The sequence below is a fragment of the Sebastes umbrosus genome, chromosome 2, assembly GCF_015220745.1.
Source record: "Sebastes umbrosus isolate fSebUmb1 chromosome 2, fSebUmb1.pri, whole genome shotgun sequence".
NCBI lineage: Eukaryota > Metazoa > Chordata > Actinopteri > Perciformes > Sebastidae > Sebastes > Sebastes umbrosus.
Window position 1 is genome coordinate 3,987,915 of NC_051270.1, and position 19,860 is coordinate 4,007,774.

Below are 19,860 nucleotides of genomic sequence, written 5' to 3' on the forward strand. Positions count from 1 at the left end.
AATATTGTTGCTAATGTCAGGTTTAGTTTTTTTAGTGCTCTTTAACCCCCTGAGACCCGATCCCGACTGACTTTACTGTCTTTCAGAGGCTCTAGTAGGGTCCCTTGACCTCTGACCTCCAGATGTGTGAATGTAAATGGGTTCTATGGGTACCCACGAGTCTCCCCTTTACAGACATGCCCACTTTATGATAATCACATGCAGTTTTTTTCATGTATGTGTTATTTTCGCCTATTCTAAAATGGTGAGTCTGAATATTTCTGCACACTGGGGTCCCTAAACAGTCTTGAATTACATAAACTGTGTATCACTGTAAAGCTGAGACTCTTGTGGATCCAATGAGCCCAACTGTATTCATGTGTGATGATGTTAGTCCCCATAGGAGACATTTCATTGTAGTGAGACAATTTTTTGAAACATGACCTCACTGTATAAAATGACCTGTGGTGACCTCTAGGATAATCACAGCCTCATGAAACTTTACAGCCACAAACTAGAGACCTAGAGCATTCAATTGCCAAAAAAATACAATTCTTCTTCAGAAATCTCAAAATGTCAAAAGTTTTTGATCATTTTTATCAGTTCTCGAGTGGAAAAAAAAGGTTAAATTTAGCACCAAATCTGTGTAACAATTTTGATATCAACCCAAAAATTGCTTCAACAACTTATGAGACATAATAACCCCCTGTACCCCCATAAAACAGTAAAAAACTGGTATATTGTGGGTCTCAGAGGGTTAAGGCACAGCGTTTCCCACAAGCCCGGGACTACTGCACATCAGCAGCTTGACCTGTAACAGGGGTCACCATACCCCCAGATTAGTTTCTGTCCTGTAATGTCCTCTCAACAGCTGGTGGGGGACCTGTCCCTCCGGTCAGGTGGGATCACATTTTGTTTTTGATAATTGCTATAAAAGCGTCACTGCCACCGGCAAGGGCCTGATTTCCACTGGGGACAAAAGGGACACTTTTTCCCGACCCACTTATACAGTCTCAGAGCAATAAACTTCATCCAGGCTGCCCTGACATCGGAGTGGGAGAAATGCAAAGGGAAAATTGTGCAGAAATATATGAAAAAGAATGCATAAATACATAAATAAAAAAACACATTTAAAAATAAATATATTAAAATAAATAAAAAATGAATTCAAAAATAAATAAATACATTTCAAAATAAAAAATAAAAAATACATAAATAAATAAAAGGGAAAATTAAACAGAAGAGTAAATAAATAAGGGAATTAATACAAAGATAAATAAATAAAGAAGGAAATTAAAACAGAAATATCAATTTACTGTATGTAAATGTATGTATTAATTAATTTATTTTTTATATTATTTTTGCTACATTGAATGACATATTTATTTATTTATTCATTCATTTATTTATTTTATTTTGGCAGGTTCCATCCTCCATATCACTCAGTGTGTGTCCGGAGGTTCAGTACCAGGATCAGTTCATCTATTTTCATAAATGAGATGAGCCCTTAGTAGTTGAAAATCATAGTGACAGCAGTACTTGTGGTAGTAGTAGTAGTAGTAGTAATAGTAGTATTAGTAGTAGTAGTAGTAGTAGTAGTAGTAGTAGTATTAGTAGTATTAGTAGTAGTAGTAGTAGTAGTGGTAGTAGCAGAAGGAGTAGTTGTAGTCATATGTGTGCGTGAGCTGTAACCTCACAGTGAAGGAGTGTGTGTCTTAAAGCAGCAGTGAATAAACATCACTGCCTATCAGACTTGACCTTCAGCTAGCTCAGGCGTAGTTTCCATGGTAACACACACATGCACACACGCACACACAAATACACGGACAACAGAAATACACTTTGAGGCCGTAGCGTTCCCAGTACACCATCATAATGTGGCTAACTGGTACCCACACACAGCAGAGCCTCATTTCCTGTCTCCGTCCATTGTTCTGGTTCTCACACACGCTGAGTACTTCCACATGTGGCTCAGTTTATGGTCGGGCTCAGTGACATCTGTTACACAGCGGCTCCCTCTGTTGGGGAGGACCTGTAACGACAGCAGCAGCAGCGGCAGCATCACAGCTCTGTTTTCTGTTTGGTAGACCTGTTAGTGGTCAAGCATGTCAAAGTTTTTTAAAAAGGATGTTTTGTGCTCTTCATCAGCCACTTGTGTGTGAGTTTCTCAGACTTTGGGGAGTAAACAGTTTGTAGATCGACCTCACCGCACTTTTCAAACATGGCGTCATGGAAAATCCTCACACCGCAGATTTGAAAATAACCCTCAGTGGATTTGAAAGTATTCCAGTGATACTAAATCACATTTAATGGTGAAGTTTGAGGGCTCAAAATGTTTAATACAGCTTATTAGTGACATCTTTCAAAGAGCATGATGTTGACAATCAGTCTTTGTCAGGAAAGACTTTTCAACGTTTGAAAAGGCTCTGGCATCGGATGCATGGATGTATTAAGAGATCTGGATACGGCGTCGGAGGCAGCGGCGCCCCAGTCATTCCTATGAAAGTTGCTCAGTGACGCATGAAGCCAAAATGGCTCGACTTCCGACTGGAAAAGGTACCCGGATCTTCCGGCGTTCTTCCGCATCCATTTGGCCCATGGAGCAGGCCAGTAGCGCCCGCTCGGTCACATGGCTCGGTCACATGAGGGGTCAAAGCCGTCACGCTGTCGTCACGGCTTGCTAACGCCGCCTCCCATCCCTCGCTCCAGCCTCGGTCTGGGTCTCGCTCACATGAACAGAGGAAAATAAATAACTATTCAAGTGTTCGTACTGAGAAATTGATTCCCCTAAAAAAAATTATCCTCTGAGTTACAGACGTCTCTTTCCCAATGTAAGTCTATGGGAAAAACTATTTTTGGGGCCCAATGGCATCACGTGACGGATATGGAAGTTGTAGTACCGCCCGCTTGGCCACTACGAAAAATGGCATCAACGACCGCCGGGTCTTCCTGGGGGGATTGATCGGATGTGAATGTCTTCCTTCGTTTGTCCACTGGCTCCTGGTTGATGACCTTTGACCTTTTTATGCAGTGGATGCTGTGAGTGGTTTTGGTCTGGGTTAAAGAGACAGCTACTTGCCAATGTGAGACCTCAAAAAAAAGAGGGATTTCTAAGCCGATGTGGAGGTCTGGGGGTCCTCCCTCAGAAAAATGAGTTTCAGAGACTTTGTTTCCTGCATTCTGGTGACTTAAGAAGAATGAAAAATGCTAAATAATTTGTTAGATTACATTTAAATTGACAAACATCATACGTGTGGTTCATGGCGCAATTCAAATAGGATAAAACAAATATTTGTCTCTCTCCCTTGGCTACCGTTCATCTTTTTTTTCAGACATAAGGTCCCATGGTGGTCCACCGGAAGGGATGGGACTTTGCCTCTCTATAGTGAATACATTACCTGCCCAACTCTGCCTCTGATTGGCTAGTACCCGTTGCCTTCGTTGGTTGGACTGGTTAGGTTTAGGAAATGAGGAATGATATTGGTTAGGGCTAGGGTAAAAATATCATGTTATTGGGTTCCGAGATTGGACCGAGCCCAAATTATACTCAGTCTAGTTGAGTCCGGTCGGGTCTTAATACCGGATAATGCCACCGGTCTCTGCTCTGTGTGTCAGTACCCGGGTGGATCCCGTGGATCTGAGTGTGCTCGGTATCAGCCCTGATCATGTGGTGTGTTATAACCACTACAGGAGCTCTGTGCTGCTTCGCCACTAAATAAAACTCTCACAGGGTCCATCATGTTGTACTTTTTCTTTACAACTCCCAGTCACAGAATTAGATATTTATGAGCGACTCCTAAAGGCTGCATGATGATTATCTGAAAGAACCACGAAGCACTATGGAGCCTGTGCGAGACAGAGACCTCAACATCTGGCAGATGCTGTGAAGGATATAGGGGTGAGGAGGGAAACATTTTTACTGTTGCAGCGCCAAAGCAGACAGATTTACTACGTGGAGAGGAGGACAGGCTCGACATTTCCAATTTAATTTCTGTTAAGGCCGTTAAACAAAATGAGATGTGAAAATGTTTGGTCAGGAGAACCCACCCAGGAGTGTCAGGGTTCTGGCTGGCAGCAGCCTGAGAGATGAAAGAGTTTGATTTGTGGCCTTGTTAGGGAGGAAACGGAGGGCGGAGTGGAAAACCGTGAGGACAGAAGAGAGAAATATTGTTTCATAACAGGCCCATATTTCTGAAAACTCCTTCAACATCAGGGCGCTTCGTATGAATCCGGACAAGAGATATGAGTAGTTTGGAATGAGACTCATATTCTATTTGAAAGTGAAAGGAAGCCGTTATCCCTGCTGATGTTTTGTAAGGAGTTAAGGAACTTTATGGTACGTGTCCACAGGGGGCGTTTTTTTATCGCGAGGGATCGCCTCGCTTCCCAGCGTTGGATGCTTGATGGGCTGCCATTAGACACCTGATTGGACGAACGCGTTCCCGCGTGGGCTGCTGCTCCCAGCTTTCAAATCGGAACCAACATGGCGGCTCGTTTGGAAACGTTCTTCTCTTATTTCACAAAAATAGTTCACCGAAATGTTTTATGCGAGAAATAAGCCAACGACAACGTTTAGTTTAAAAGTTTCTCTGGAGTTTCCGGAGGCGGCGAGTCGCGCCGGACACCTGTGATTGGCATAAAGTTGAGGTCTAGTCTACTTTATGCAAATCACGGGCGTCCGACGCGACTCGCCGCCTCTCGAAACTCTCTAGAAACTTTTAAACTAAGCCTTGTTGATCCAAAATAAAGACAGATTCAGCAACTGCACCACTTATTTCTTGCCTCAAATGTTTTCAGAAACACGTGTCGGTGAACTATTTCCGCAAAAGAAGAAAGTTTCCAAACGAGCCACCATGTTGTTTCTGGTTTGAAAGCTGGGAGCAGCAGCCCACGGAGGGAAAGCGTTCGTCCAATCAGGTGTCTAGTGGCAGCCCATCAAGCATCCAATGCAGGGAAGCGGTGCGTCCCCTCGCGATAAAAAACGCCCCTGTGGACACGTACCATTAGGAGGAAGAATGTTTCTCAAAGGATTATTCCAGGGACATAACCAATGAGAGACACACACACAGAGCCTCTTATCCACCTTATTCCTAGCCCCCATGATGCCTTGCATGAATTATGGGCGCATCTTCCGGCTACTACGGAGGGATGGGAGGACGACCTGAAGAAGTGGCCTCAGATATCCTATACTAGCATGTTTAGCTACTTTATTGACTCCGTTGCTACAGACGGTGAAGCGATGAACAACATGAAAAGCTCTGAGGCTGTTTCTCAGTAGATTTTCCAGAAAGCTTACTCTTTTATGATATGAACCAATGTCGTGATATAAAATGACATTTACTGTGAAAGAGGATTGTCTCCATATTGTCCACCCCTTGACCAAACTATTGCACTATCACTATGCCCTCCTTATGTTATTGTCTCGTCCCTCTCTATGTCTCCTGCTCTGTCAGGACTTGGAGGTGCTGGAGTCGGTCCTGCGGTCCAGGGCCCCGGACGGTGACACTCAGGAGGCCTGGGAAAGTCGCGGCGGCGTTAACCCGTCCACCTCGCGCTCGTCCTCTGGTCTGAGCCGGCAGGAACGCAGCAGGCAGCTGTGGGACGACATCAGCACGGTGGAGGAAGACGCCAGTAAACTCAACGCCCTGCAGCTTCGCCTGGACGAGTCCCAGAAAGTCCTGCTGAAAGAAAGAGAGTAAGAGACACAGCAAATCCATCACTGTCTCGGCTGCAGCGTAGATGTGAATGTGGACTATAATGTCTCTGTGTCTTCCCCAGAGACAAGCTCGCACTGAGTAAGAGCATCGAGAGGCTGGAGGCTGACCTCACTCAGTGGAAATTCAAATACGAGGAGCTCAGCAAGACTAAACACGAGACCCTCAAACAGGTGAGACATCCAGGACCACCACTCTGCCAGTCTGTGTGGATTGGTAGTGTGGGAATGGGAGGGTGTAGGGGCCGTAGAGTGTCGGGCTCAGGCTGAATGCCTCTAGACAGAAACATGGCTGATGTTTTGGGCAGTGCTCCACCACTAGGGGGCAGTCCAGGCCTGCAGAGAGGAGAGCCGTGGGGAAGAGAAGGAACACAGGTCTTATAGAAGGACTCACCGAATGACAACACCAGTTAGATAAAGGGGGGGGAGAGGTCAGAACATATGTGAGATGGTGATGGTGGGCGTTCTGAAGATAAGCGGGGTAGAAGAGATGGAGATGAAAGCAGGATAGGGTGAAGTGCTGAAGGTGGAGAGGAGGCAGAGATGCAATGATCAGATAAGAACAAGGAGGGATAAAAGGGGAAGGTAAAGGAGTTTGGGTTCACCCTTATCTCCACGCTTGTTGTCCGAGATACTACAGATCACAGAGGATGCTCGGTTCCTTTGAAGAAGGACCGGGAGCGTCTTTACCTCCAAATTAAATTTGTAGATAACACTAAATGTCAAGCTTTTGCAAAGTTTGAGGATAGATGTTGTTGAGATATTGAATGATTGAATTTTGTATTTTTTGGTTTCATATGCCCCCCAAAGTATCATCATGCGTTTCTGAAGTGAACAGTCTGCGGTACGGTCTGTGCATTTAATAAGCAGCGAGGATATTAATGTAGATCCTAGCACTCGTTTCCAGCTGTCGTTGTAGAGTTGCACCTTTTAATAACAGGGGAAGTCGAAGGAAGGATAATGTCTACTGGGTTAAAGCTGCTACATTTCAGTGGTCCTGCAGTATTTACTCAAAAACATTAACAATAAAGAGCACGTTTTATCTCCCGCCCCCCGCCCTCTCCTCTTCCTAACACCATCTAGCTGAACCTGCTGAAGGAAATGCACCAGGATGAACTCGGCCGCATATCTGAAGACTTGGAGGACGAACTGGGAGCCCGGACCAGTATGGACAAGAAGCTAGCTGAGCTACGAGCTGAGGTGAGGAGACTGAAGAGGAAGAGGAGGAGTTAACCTGTGTGCTGATGGTACAGCTCCTCACAAACTAAACCTCGCCTGGGCTCCGGTTGAAAAGTCTTTTTTCTCTCTTAGGAAGGTTCCTAACGGAGTGAAATGACCCGGAAGGATCTCAGTAGCAGCCGTGATAAGAGCTGTTTGAATTCTCCAAATGCTTAGGAAATGTGCTTCAATGCTTCCTTCCTTGTCTCCTTTAGACCATCCTTTACGAAAGGAAAGGAGATAATGCCGCCCCACAATTCCTTGCGGCCGCAACTTTTAAAGCGACGCACCGTTCTGCCGTTCATGAAAACAAACGACATGCTTATCTTGCATAACATTTTCTTGCAGTCATTGATTGATTAGTGTACAGAAATTTCCCTTTTTTTTTGTGACGCTCAGCACAACTCTCAACAACATATTTTACGTGCAGCCACACGTGACGCCCGTGTCAATTTACGCTCCAGTCTTTTCAAAATAAAACTCCATAGTTAGGTTTAGGAGTAGATTGACTTGGTTAGGTTTAGGTAACAAAACTACTTCGATCGCGGTTTGGGTTTAAATAACACCAGAAGTGGCGTAACTTAGTTAGTTACGTGACGAATAAATCAACTTTGACTTGTGGTTTCACACGGGACACAAATGTCGGTCTCTTGGGCGAAATTCAGGTGTTTTTTTGACCAACCCGCCCTATCCGGCGTTCGCCGCTCTCTGTACTTACATGCAAATTGATTTCGTTCTGACCATCACGAAAAAAAAGAGAAATTTGTGTCTATGTACACGAATCAATAGATTAAATTTCGTGACTATTTCAGGAGCTGCTGTGCGACTGGGCTGTCACAGCAGGAGTTTCCCTGTAGAACTGCAGGCTGTTTATCACTGAGCAGGAGGAATACAACCTTTTCTCTAATATTTATGTTATCACCATCAAAAATACATTCCAGTGTCCTCAGCCTCTCTTCTTCTCTGTGTCTCCGTCAGATGGAGAGGCTGCAGGTGGAGAACGCCGCAGAGTGGGGGCGCAGGGAGCGCCTGGAGACGGACAAACTGGCCCTGGAGAGGGACAACAAGAAGCTGCGAGCTCAGGCCGAAGACCTAGAAGAGCAGCTGGCCAAGAAACGGCGGCAGGCCGCCTCCGCACTCGACACCGACCTCAAGGCCATCCAGACGGAGCTGTTTGAGAGGAACAAGGTGGGCAGGACGATGGTCCTTTTATTGGACATCCCAGTTAGCTATTGAAGGAATAATCCACTTTATGACAACGTGGGATCATTTTCTCACTACACCGATTCATACACACTGATGAGATCTCTTTACATGTTAGGAGATTGAGCCCTGACCCCGCCTCATCTGAAACACTGTCAGTGTATGTGTGTGTCTGTTTGAGAAAATAGAAAGAGAGAGATTGATAGTGTTTTGTGTATAGTGTTGAAACCATGGTATTGATCCGGTCAGAGAAGGAGAAACAAGGCAAGCGATTAAGACACCGGACAGACACACACACACACACACACACTCACACAAACACACACATACACACACACGCACACACAGGTTGATTGATAGTAGCATCATCTCCAACCCCAGCCAGGGCTTTGGGCATCACTACCACTGCACAGATTGATGTTCACTGTCACACTGCGACACATTGATGTGCACGCACACACACACATACGCACGCACACACACCCTGGAGGAGTAATAGGGGGTGAGAGAGAGCAGAAGGTGGTGATAGATGAAATGTATCAAAGAGAGTATGTTTGTGTGTGTGTGAGCTTATCAACACCTGCGTGATACGATGCTCATGTGCTACAACTAAAGCTGGACATACATTGTACGATTGTAGCCCGTTTCTGGCCCCAATTTTGAGCCGCACGACTCATTTTAGAGTTGGGCCGAATTTCAGCTTCGTCGGGCGTCTTTTGCCTTGCGATGCACGGGGGGGGGGGACCGAGGACCGATTAACTCCTCCCGACCGGTTGCGGACAGTCAGATGAATTTCTGACATGTCAGAAATTTATGTCGGCTGACCACGAGCCGATTCCCCGACGTCCCTTTTTTTGGACAAGCCATACTGTCCACGTCTTCCTAGCCACCTGTGAGTCTATACAACGTTACGCCGCTGCCTCTTTTTTTTAGACATTTCAGCAGACAGGATGGCACAGATGATCCACGCAGCACGTTTCTGTCTCGTTAGCATTGTGACCCGTACAGACCTCTTCTAGCAAACAAACTCTACCTGCCTCGGAGCTTTCAAACTAATCTTTATTGACAACTGTCAACAGCCATAAACAGCCATTTATTGAAATAAAATAGATGTAAGCACTTCCAAAATCCATGACATGTTTTTGCAAAACGAAAAATCATGTATCAAACCATATCTGTCAGCGTTTAACCTTTCAAAACAAACGTCACTGCGGTCAAAAAAGGTTTCGCTCTGCCGCTTGCCACACACAGAGGGAGGCACACACCTGAATATATGGTGCGGCCTCACTGGGAAACGCCTTTCCTATGACTCTACCTCTACACAGCGCTGTGCTATGCAATTAAAAGAAACAAAATAAACTATAATTAAATAGTACTGGACTAACTTCATAAAACGTTGACCCCATTAGTCACTTAAGAAACAAAAACATGTGAGAATAGAGTTGAAAGGTTGAAAAATACCAAAGTTACCCTTTAACTGAGGAGAGATGGCAGGCTTGACTACAGCCCGCCAGCCAAAGGAACTTCTCAAAGCATCATTTCTATACAGTATAAGCTGGCTCCAGAGACGGGGACGCTCAGCTAATGAAAGAATCAACAAACGGTTTCACCTCTAATCCCACACAGACAGGACCGCTCCAGGGTCTGCCTCGGGCTCACTGTGGGGCCCACATCATTACACCTCCACCTCGTACAGCGAACAAAGCCGCTGATAACTGTGAACACACCTCCTGACATCAATAGTGACTCCGCTGATGGAGTCGTTCCAGGGCGGGTTAGGGCCTTTTGGGTATCAATTAGTGAGTCTAGTGAGTTAACACATTTCATATCATGTCTCACAGAATCTTACATGAACTGCTGACTGTTAATCATACAAAGGGAAGTTGATTTGTGTGGCACCTTTCAGACATAAAACCAACGGTTTTACATCAGGCAAAGAAGTGAACAGCAATTATCCATCCATCCATTTTCTTCCGTTTATCTGGGGCCGGGTCGTGGGGGCAGCAAGCTTAGCGGGGTATTCCAGTCGTCCCTCTCCACAGCAACGTTTTCCAGCTCTTCCTGGGGGGACCCCGAGGCGTTCCCAGACCAGACGAGATATATAATCTCTCCAGCGTGTTCTGGGTCTACCCCGGGGCCTCTTACCAGTCGGACGTGCCAAGAAACCCTCCAAAGGGAGGTGTCCAGGAGGCATCATGATAAGATGCCCGAACCACCTCAGCTGACCCCCTTTCGACGCGAGGGAGCAGCGTCTCTACTCCGAGCTCCCTCCGGATGTCTGAGCTCCTCACCCTATCTCTAAGGCTGAGCCCAGCAGCCACCCTACGGAGGAAGCTCATTTCAGCCGCTTGTATCCGCGACCTCATTCTTTCGGCCACTACCCAAAGCTCATGACCGTAGGTGATGGTTAGATAGACCGGTAAATCAAGAGTTTTGCCTTCCAGCTCAGCTCCCTCTTCACCACAACGGTCCGGTACGGCGCCCGCTTAACTGCAGACGCCGCACCGAACCACCTGTCCAGTTTATCCTCACCCCGAGATACTTGAACTCCCTCGCTTGGGGCAAAGACTCACTCCCAACCCGGAGGGCGCAGTCCACCGTTTTCCAACAGCATTTCAAAAAATGAAATAGAATATGATAATAATCCATATATTTATACTATATATTTATCATAGAATAAGAAAATACCTTCATTGAAATAGATGTCTTGTTATGACACCTTTGGGCACCAGATGGGGTTGTTTACCCAACATGCACCTGTCCGTCTGGCAGGATGAAGACAGCCGAGACATACTGCGATGAGATATGTGGACATTTCTGCTGCTTGGAAAGATGGATAGGCAGTTTGTAGATATATTTCATGCTAAAATGATGATCCACGATGGCTGTGTTATTACTTTAATTTGATTAATGGGAACGGATAACTAAAGAGCAAAGAGCGAGGGAAGTAAGAGAGCTGTGTTCTGTGTGTGTAACGCACACGTATGTACTGTATGTGTGTGTGTGTGTGTGTGTGTGTGTGTGTACTGTATGTGATGAGCTCCAGTCATCTTAATTGGTCCCATTAGCAGCAGGTTGGGTGGCACGGCCCCTCCGCTGGCAGATATGTAAAGTGTTGGTCAGTGTAATGGCCTCCATTACCACCTGTCCCACAGGGGTTATTTATGAAGCTCTCAGGTTTATTTAATGCTGCAGTTAGCGATGCACACACACACACACACACACACACACACACACACACACACACACACACAATGAATAAGAGAGAATAATTATTCCAAGCATCCAACAGGATGAATTAGCTCAGAGGCAGGAGGATGAGTATGGTGAAGATGATGAAGAGAGGAAGAAAGGTAAAGAAAGAACAGAGAAACAAAAAGAAACAGGTAGAGGTGCTGATAGAGGCAGAAAAAAAAACAGCACGGCTGAACTCGCTGACCCGACGATGCTCTACCGTCCGTGTGTTGAAACAATATTTTCACCGGCGGCCTCCATTTTCTTACCGTCTCTGCGCAAGACAGCTTTTTACTACTGACTTAGTCAAGTTTCATGTTTGTGATAATGTTTCACACAGTGCTTGAAGTGGAAAAGAAGTGCTGTTACTCACATGTTGATGTTGTTAGCCTACATTCTGAATCTCTAGTGACTTAAAGCTGCAGTAGGCAGAATATTTTTTGGCATCATTGGGCAAAAATTCCATAATAACCTTTCAGCATATTGTAATTCAAGTGTTCTGAGAGATAACTAGACTTCTGCTCCTCCTCATGGCTCTGTTTTCAGGCTTTAGAACATCTAGCCCGTGACGGGAGACTTTGACCAATCACAGGTCATTTCATTGAGAGAGCGTTCCTATTGGCTGTGCTCCGGTCATGTGACCAGAACTTGAAGTTCTCAACATGGCGGTGGCGTCACAAACTTTCTCATTCTACAGCTAAACCGTGCACTACAAGATGATTCTGAAAACATTTTAGGAGAGAAATAGGCATTAACGTAACATAATATTGATTCATATTTGATCAGCGCTGCCTAGTTTGACCGTTTGGTTTGAGTTGGCGAATGATTGACAGCCGGCTCTCATAGACGGCAGCTGGACAGCAGACCTCAGATCAGCTCTTACTGCTTGTTTTCCTCCAGTCTGTGAAATCTTGCAGATGCCGTTAGGAGCAACGGAGGACACTGGAGGAAACAGAGGAACATTATGTTTTTCAGATTACCTGTTTCATGTTCTACTGTCACAATATAGCGACCGTTTTATAAATATAAGTTTTTTTAAATCATATTTGCTCCAATCTCGCCTCCTTCAGCTTTAGGACACTCAATAGGCCTTTATGTAATATTTTTGTATAGTGTGATATACCCCTGGCTCTTTTATAATTGTTATACTGAATGTGAGTTATGTTCTTTTCTTTCATAGAGATAAGTAGTGTAAAATAACATGACGCCGTGGGTTAGTTTTCCTCCTGTCCTCCCCAATTCTATCATCAGCCGCCACTATTGTCCATTTGCATATTCTTGGTGCTTTTATTAATCTAACCTCTGATATTTTTTGTTCCGTCTTATCCGTCTCTTTCATTTTCTTCCTCGTCTTTTATTGAGCTGATCTGTTCTGACCAATCTGGTTGGAGCAGTGCCCATAAGTCCCTCCCCCCCACCGTATCGCCCTGATTATAAACCCAATTCTGCTATTTGCTCTGTGTGTGTGTGTGTGTGTGTGTGTGTGTGTGTGGAGAGAGTCTTCACTGTCTAAATTAATGCTAAATTCAGTACGGCAGAGGGGGAAGGGAGAATAGAGATTCTTTGTGTGTGTGTGTGTGTGTGTATGCAGGAATAAGCATGTGTGTTATGTGCACCAGTTATCTCCTCATCTGTTTCTTTTCTTCTTCTTCTCTGCTTCTTCTTTCCTCACGTTAAAGGATCTTTTTTGTCAAGGTGATGAATGTGTAAATATCTCTGGGCATAAGCCTGTGGTTTATATTTCTGTGTGTGTGTGTGTGTCTTTGTTTTAGTGGAACAGATGTAGCAGCAGACTTCAGGGTCTCTCCAGTCAAGGAGAAACATTTAACAGGCAGTGTGGCGTAACACACACACACACACACACACACACACGTACAGTAACACACACATAATTGTGCTTTTGTGTGTGAGCGTACAGACACAGATTTGGCACAAATACATAAACCCATAATGAAGTATTATGAACACACACACACATATGCATAAGAAACTTGAATGAATGAGCATCCATACAGGCGTACACGGACACATATTCATGCTCATAGATCCTTCAGTAATCCCTCCTGTTTAATAGAGTCAGGGACTCCCGGCCTCTCGCCCTCCTCCCGTTCATCCGCCAACCCCCACCCCCTTCCTCCTCTGCCCTCTCACACATTCATTACATAGTCTTGAAATGATGAAACTGCGGGGAATAGAGAGCTTCCCGGCCTGTATAGTAGAAACCTGCTTTCGTCTGACAGATGACAGCAGCCACGACTCGGTGTGTGGATTAAAAAGGGGCGTTGACCCGGCTTCCTAATGTTTTATAATTGCTAGAAGTGTTTTTTTTAATTTGGCTAATTGGCTATAAGTCATGGTGAGTTTTGTTTTCACACCAGCAGCCTTTTTCTAGGTGTCACATTTACAGGAAGTGGGACTTTTGGGATGTCAGCCACTCTCTAAGAAAAAAAATCCGTAGAAAAACAGATCACGCCCTGGCAGAAAATTACCGGTACATTTTACGTTAAAGGCGGGGTTGACGATGTTCTCCAGTAGACACTATATGTTATATTGGTTGAAATGGTCTTTACACCCCGACAGCGATCCGTTACTGATGAGCTCTGAAAAAGGACCGGTAAAGAGCCGTCATCTGTAGCTGCTGTAATCCTGTAAAAATGTCTACCAATCACTGCCTCGCGGTCCGCTCTGAAAGAACCAATCAGATGCCTCCCTGCCTCCATGCTCGTACTCTACTCTTGGCGTGCACCAGCCTGAACTCAGAGTGCTTTCCAACATCGTCGAGCCTATCTTTAAGTTTACGGACATTTTCTTCAATCCTAAAACGGAAATTTCTGTTGATTAACAGGATGTCCTCTGCACCATTTACGGACACTTATGTTAATCCTAAAACGGAAAATTCCATAAATTTACAGATTGTCCTTCGTACCTAGTCAAAACACGGGCCCAACCTTAACATTCTGCAGGGAAAACAGACGCTAACGCTAGCTTTTGTACGTTACCTATTGGTCTTTGTGGACTGCCTGAGGCTAAAACTGGGATTAACTCTACCGGACGTCCACTGACGTCTAAAATATAAGCATTGGTAAAACGTAAATTACAATACCAAACGAAAATGAGTCAGCAAAATCTTCCTGGTGTGGGCGCCTGGGTTAGCTCAGTTGGTAGAGCGGGCGTCCATGTATCAAGGCTTGGTCCTGACCGCGGCGGCCCGGGTTCGAATCCGGCCTGTGGCCCTTTCCGCATCCACTCTCTCTCTCCCCCTTTCAAGACTCTATCCACTGTCCTGTCATAAAAATGGAAAATGCCCCCAAAAAAAAAAAAATCTTCCTGGCGTATCTGGTAACGTTAATGGTCGACAACAGCTGAACTAAACAACGAAACAGCTTTCCAACTAAAATGGAGCTAACGTTAAGTCCTTTACATAAGTCATTCTGGTTAGACATTAGCTGTTGATTTTCTCCAAATCCGAAATTTGAACTAATTAACTTATCTTTTCATGCATAGCTCATCTTCCTCCTGGAGATAAATTAATGGAAAGCAGCCGATGCCGTTTTGGAGGTTTTTCTGGGACTGGAAAGGTCCGGACGACGGGAAGCGCACAACTCTCAGCCCAACAGAAAACAGAAAACTAGAGAAAAGTCCTGTTAGAGAAATAAACGCATCACAGTGCAGCCCGGTGAGGTGTCGGTGCTGGGAGCTTAGGCGAAAGCAACCGTTTCTGGTCGACGGTGCATCTCCAAAACTGAATTTCAAACAGTGGACCTCGGCGACATGTCTATGCGTCCTCCGGTGCGCTGTGGCCGGCGTGCGGCGGTGCGTCTCCTCGGTGCAGCAGCAGCCAGACGGCCGCCTCACCAGGAGGAGACGGTGAAGAAGAGAGCGAGAGAGTCGGCGTGTTGCGCTAATTCTTGTCTCATCTTGTGGTCTGATAAACAGTAAATTCATCTAAACTGGGTTGAGAAACGATGCAATCTGGTTGCTATGGTAATGAATTACGTCTGACTATTAACCACACCTCCATTCTCTGTTTGAGAAACCAAAGAACAGGAAGTAAAACTGGCTGGAGGGGGGGCAGTATGCCGTGTCAGACATGTTGGGTGATCTAATTTTTCTCCTGTTCAGGCTGCACTCTGTCTCTCTCCTTTGTTCTTATGTATGCTCACCTTTTATTGTCCTGTAACATACCAACCCTCCAATTACCACCTCCCCCCCACCTCTCCTCATCTGTCTCCTCATCCCTGCATCCCTGTCTCCTTCCACCACCCCCCTATCCTTTTAATTATTCCCTCCTGCATCACCCCGCCGCTCTCTTTGTTTGATCTGGCTCTGGGGTTACACTAGTATTTGTGTGGCATTCAGGCATTCTGCCTTGATTATCAGCTCAATATTCAGTGAGGGGGGAAGGGAATGTGTGCCACCTTTCTTAAGGAATGTCTCATTATTTAAACAGATAAAGCACCGACTCCTCTTCTGATTAAAGTATGTCAGCTCTGTACATGTAACACTCTCAGTCCAAGGCTAAATCTGTGGTGATAGATTCGGTAATACTTCATTTTACAGGTTCGCAAATTTCATGGTAATTAGGTGATAATTAGCAAGTAACCTATTTGAAATTTCTTTGGAATTACTGCCAAATTATTCCAATATTTACCTCAAAATGTATCAAAAATGTCTTTATTATAAACATTATTTAATGATTATATTCCGCTATTTCCCAATAGCTGGTAATTTATTTAATACATTTCCAGGAAAATTTAATTTTAATTTTAAATGAATTTATTTTAGCAAGTAACCTATATGAAATTTCTTTGGAATTACTGCCAAATTATCCCAATATTTACCTCAAAATGTATCCAAAATTACAACATTATTTCATAATTATATGCTAAAATAGCATATAATCGTTAAAATAAAAAAAATAATTTAAAATTAAAATAAAATTTGACCAGAAATGTATTAAATAAATTACCAGCTATTGAGAAAAAGTGGAATATAATTATTAAATAATGTTTATAATAAAGTAATTTTTGATACATTTTGAGGTAAATATTGGGGTAATTTAGCAGTAATTCCAAAGAAATTTCAAATAGGTAACATGCTAATTATCACCTAAATACCATGAAATTTGTGGACCAATAAAATGAAGTATTGCCAAAGAATCAAATATTTAACACATAATAAACCTAGAGGGTGGATCAAATACAGATATAAATAAGTAAAGGGCATTTCCCACTCCTTGATCCGCGCTCGTCTTTTATTGTTCCTGTAGATCTCTCATTTCTCTCCATCCTATTGTCGTATAAATGCAGAAACGCTTTCTTGGAAGCGGCTCCGTCTGGGGAGCCGTTATGTGTGAGACAGCAGAGAGAGGGGAGGTCTGAATCAACGCCATCAAAGTACATGAAAGTGCAGTGAGTGACAATGGTGCATTATTGATGATGCCATTAGCTCCAAGTGCAGCCTCTCCTCAGCTGATGCAAACCTGTGGAGTAGTAGCTTTTTTGTTGGCTCAAACCGGACCACAACCACCAATTACCTGAAATTACAGTCTGATAAACAGATGAAAAACCGGTTTGGAACACAACCAAATGTTAGCATGCAGACGTGTCCAATTAGAGGTCATTACACCCACGTATATGCTGGATGTTGTTCCTGCTCTTTCAGATAGCTGGTGGTTTGCGTAGAAAGCAGGGATAGAGAGCCGTTCCTAGCTACAGTCTCTGTGTAACACCACACCTTTGTTGTTATAAGGGAAACCTGACTTTGCTAAAGTGAGTCTTCCTTCCTCACTGACAGCCTTGTTTCTATTGGATATATGAAGTATTTCTCATAATCTACAACAAGAGTTCGACCAGGCTTAACTTGAAGTGGACATAGACACTGTGACATTACCCATTGGTTTGAGAACCGCCGTCTTGAAGCCTCGAGTTCGGGCATTTTGGCCGTTGCCACCAACAGTGGTTATTTCTTCCATGGTTGATGGCGGAAATGGCGCGTCTAACACCTATGAACACGGCGGTCCAAGTCGCGCAAGTAAAGCGACGGGAAAATGTGCTTCGCTCTTGGCCTGAACACAGCGTAATAAGAGTGCCAGCAGCACGGCTGCTATGCTTGGTCCTGGCAGTAATGCGTTCCGCTATGGCAGAAGTCATCAGCCATACTCATTAATAATGGCTTGTTTGTTGTTTATTGTGGAAGGTCTGAAGATGTTGTCCGGGAACTTTGATGGGAGTCACCTTTTGATTTCATTTCGATAGCAACAAAATATAGATTTCATATTTATATGACTGAAGTATTTACTTTGTATTGACATTAGAGTCTGACCAATACATTGTGTTTTTAGGGCCAGATTTGAGTTTATATCATTTATTTTCCAGTACAGAAATGCCAAAATGTGTTTGAGGCAGTTGTCTCCATTAGTTTGTTGATCAGAGAGCACTGATGTTGTAAAATGTCCCACTCAGTACATATTGCACTCATAATTCCTTAATAGCCACATTTAAACTTTTGTAAGTGATATTTACGGTCACTTCTTTATTCTATCAACTGATTCTGGTCCCAGTCTAAAGTGATTGCAATAGTTATTTGCTTTTCCTGAGAAAATCCAGTAATTTAGTCCTTTTGAGGAAACAAAAGGGATAGTTCTATGACATTACCTGTATTGGTTTCCACCTCTAAAATACAGTATCAGTCGGGCGCTAATTGTTGTATTGTAGTGAGTTTCATTTGGTGTGGATCTGTGGAAAAGTTCCATGTATGGGGCGGCAGTTTTGCACCGATCTTCATATCGTAGATCAGCAAGTATTTGGTGTTTTTACTTCATAAGTAACTTAAACAATTAACCGATTGACGAACCGATTAGTTGTCTAATATTTTTTCAGTATTAAATGAGACCGAGAGCTGGTTGACCAGGATCAGCTCTGCGGTGGAAACAGCCGTCTCTAAGCCTGTCCTCTCTGTCCGTCTATTCTGTCCTCAGGAGCTCGCTGACCTTCGCCATGTTCACTCTAAGCTGAAGAAGCAGTACCAGGAGAAGATGGTGGAGCTTGCCCATGCCAACCGGAGGGTGGATAGCCACGAGGCCGAAGTCAAGAAGCTACGACAGAGGGTGGAGGAGCTGAAGAAAGAGCTGGGACAGGCGGAGGATGAGGTGGGAACAAGTCTGTACTAGGGGTGTAGGAGAATATAGAATATCGGGATATTATGTTTTGTGATACTGTATCGATTCTCAAAAACACTTCATCAATTTTTAATTAATAGTTAACATGCAAACATTAACTCAGTCAGTTGCACGCTGTGGCGAGCGCAACTTAAACATGAGCTCAAACTGCGCTGCGTCGCGAGCATAGACTGCTCTCTTCCGCCCGGAAAACGACAGTTGGTGTAGCTCTATTGTCGTCCGGGTGGAAACAGTAGTTATTACACACACTGTTCAGTTCCAGAAACAGGCTGAGATAACGAAAAGGGGAAAAAAAAAGTGTGAAAATTTGTCATAAATACGGGAGAATTGTGACGCCGGGAGGAATCCGGAAGAGGGCGATGAAAAACTCCCGAGTCTCCCGGGAAAATAGAGAGGGTTGGCGAGTACGTGTAGCGTGACTACACATACTCTACCTCCACTGAGACAACAGACATAATAACAACATCAGGTGTGTGTGTTACACTTCAGACAACCCTTTCATGTACCGATCAGCCTAAACACCGTCACCCTCAATTAAGAGTTTAGTGAGACTTATGAGATCGCCTTTTACAAATAAGTGTCTTCCTTTGTGTGTGTGTGTGTGTGTGTGTGTGTGTGTGTGTGTGTGTGTGTGTGTGTGTGTGTGTGTGTGTGTTTGTTTGTGTGTGTATCCAGTTGGATGAGTCCCATAACCAGACCAGGAAGCTGCAGAGGTCTCTGGATGAGCAGGTCGAGCAGACTGAGAACCTGCAGGTACAATTGGAACACTTACAGTCAAGGTAAGACACGTGAGCACACACGCACACACACACACACACACAGACACACACACACACACACACACACACACACACACACACACACACACACACACACACACACACACACACACACACAGTAGAGTAGCTTTAGAACGGAGCAGCACAGATTTCAGGTGGATGAGCCAGGCTTGCTGCTAGAAAGCAGAATAACACTTGGTATCACATGTGATGTAATTTCCTGTATTACACCCTTACTTGACATTATCCAGCATGACGTGGTTGTAATGGAGGCTGAGGTAAACTCGGTACAAACATGATGGCGCTCCACCAAGATGGCGATGGACAGAGTCGCCGGGAGCAGCCGGGAATCGCCCACTTTGAGCATCATCTTTAAAGATGTAAAGATTTTAGTCTCACCTTTTATATCGTCACCTTTAGTGTTTACTGATGTCGGTGCCGTCTCGTCATCGTCTCGTCTTAGTCATGGAAAAAAAAAAGGTTGTTGACGAACATATTACATCGTAGTTTTTGTTAACGTAGTTAACACTGTTTAAGACTTGTTATTTCTGTAG

At 44.4% G+C, this 19,860-nt stretch overlaps 1 protein-coding gene across 2 annotated transcripts in view; it reads left to right on the forward strand.

The window, feature by feature from the left end:
• The window catches only part of ccdc102a (coiled-coil domain containing 102A), a 66,803-nt gene that overhangs the window by 36,458 nt on the left and 10,485 nt on the right, over positions 1-19,860 (forward strand). For both annotated transcript variants that reach the window (XM_037790938.1, XM_037790942.1), the window contains exons 4-9: positions 5,433-5,674; positions 5,758-5,866; positions 6,776-6,892; positions 7,889-8,098; positions 18,327-18,497; positions 19,203-19,306. In XM_037790938.1, the coding sequence (XP_037646866.1) occupies positions 5,433-5,674; positions 5,758-5,866; positions 6,776-6,892; positions 7,889-8,098; positions 18,327-18,497; positions 19,203-19,306 (953 nt within the window). The remainder of the gene's footprint in view (positions 1-5,432; positions 5,675-5,757; positions 5,867-6,775; positions 6,893-7,888; positions 8,099-18,326; positions 18,498-19,202; positions 19,307-19,860) is intronic.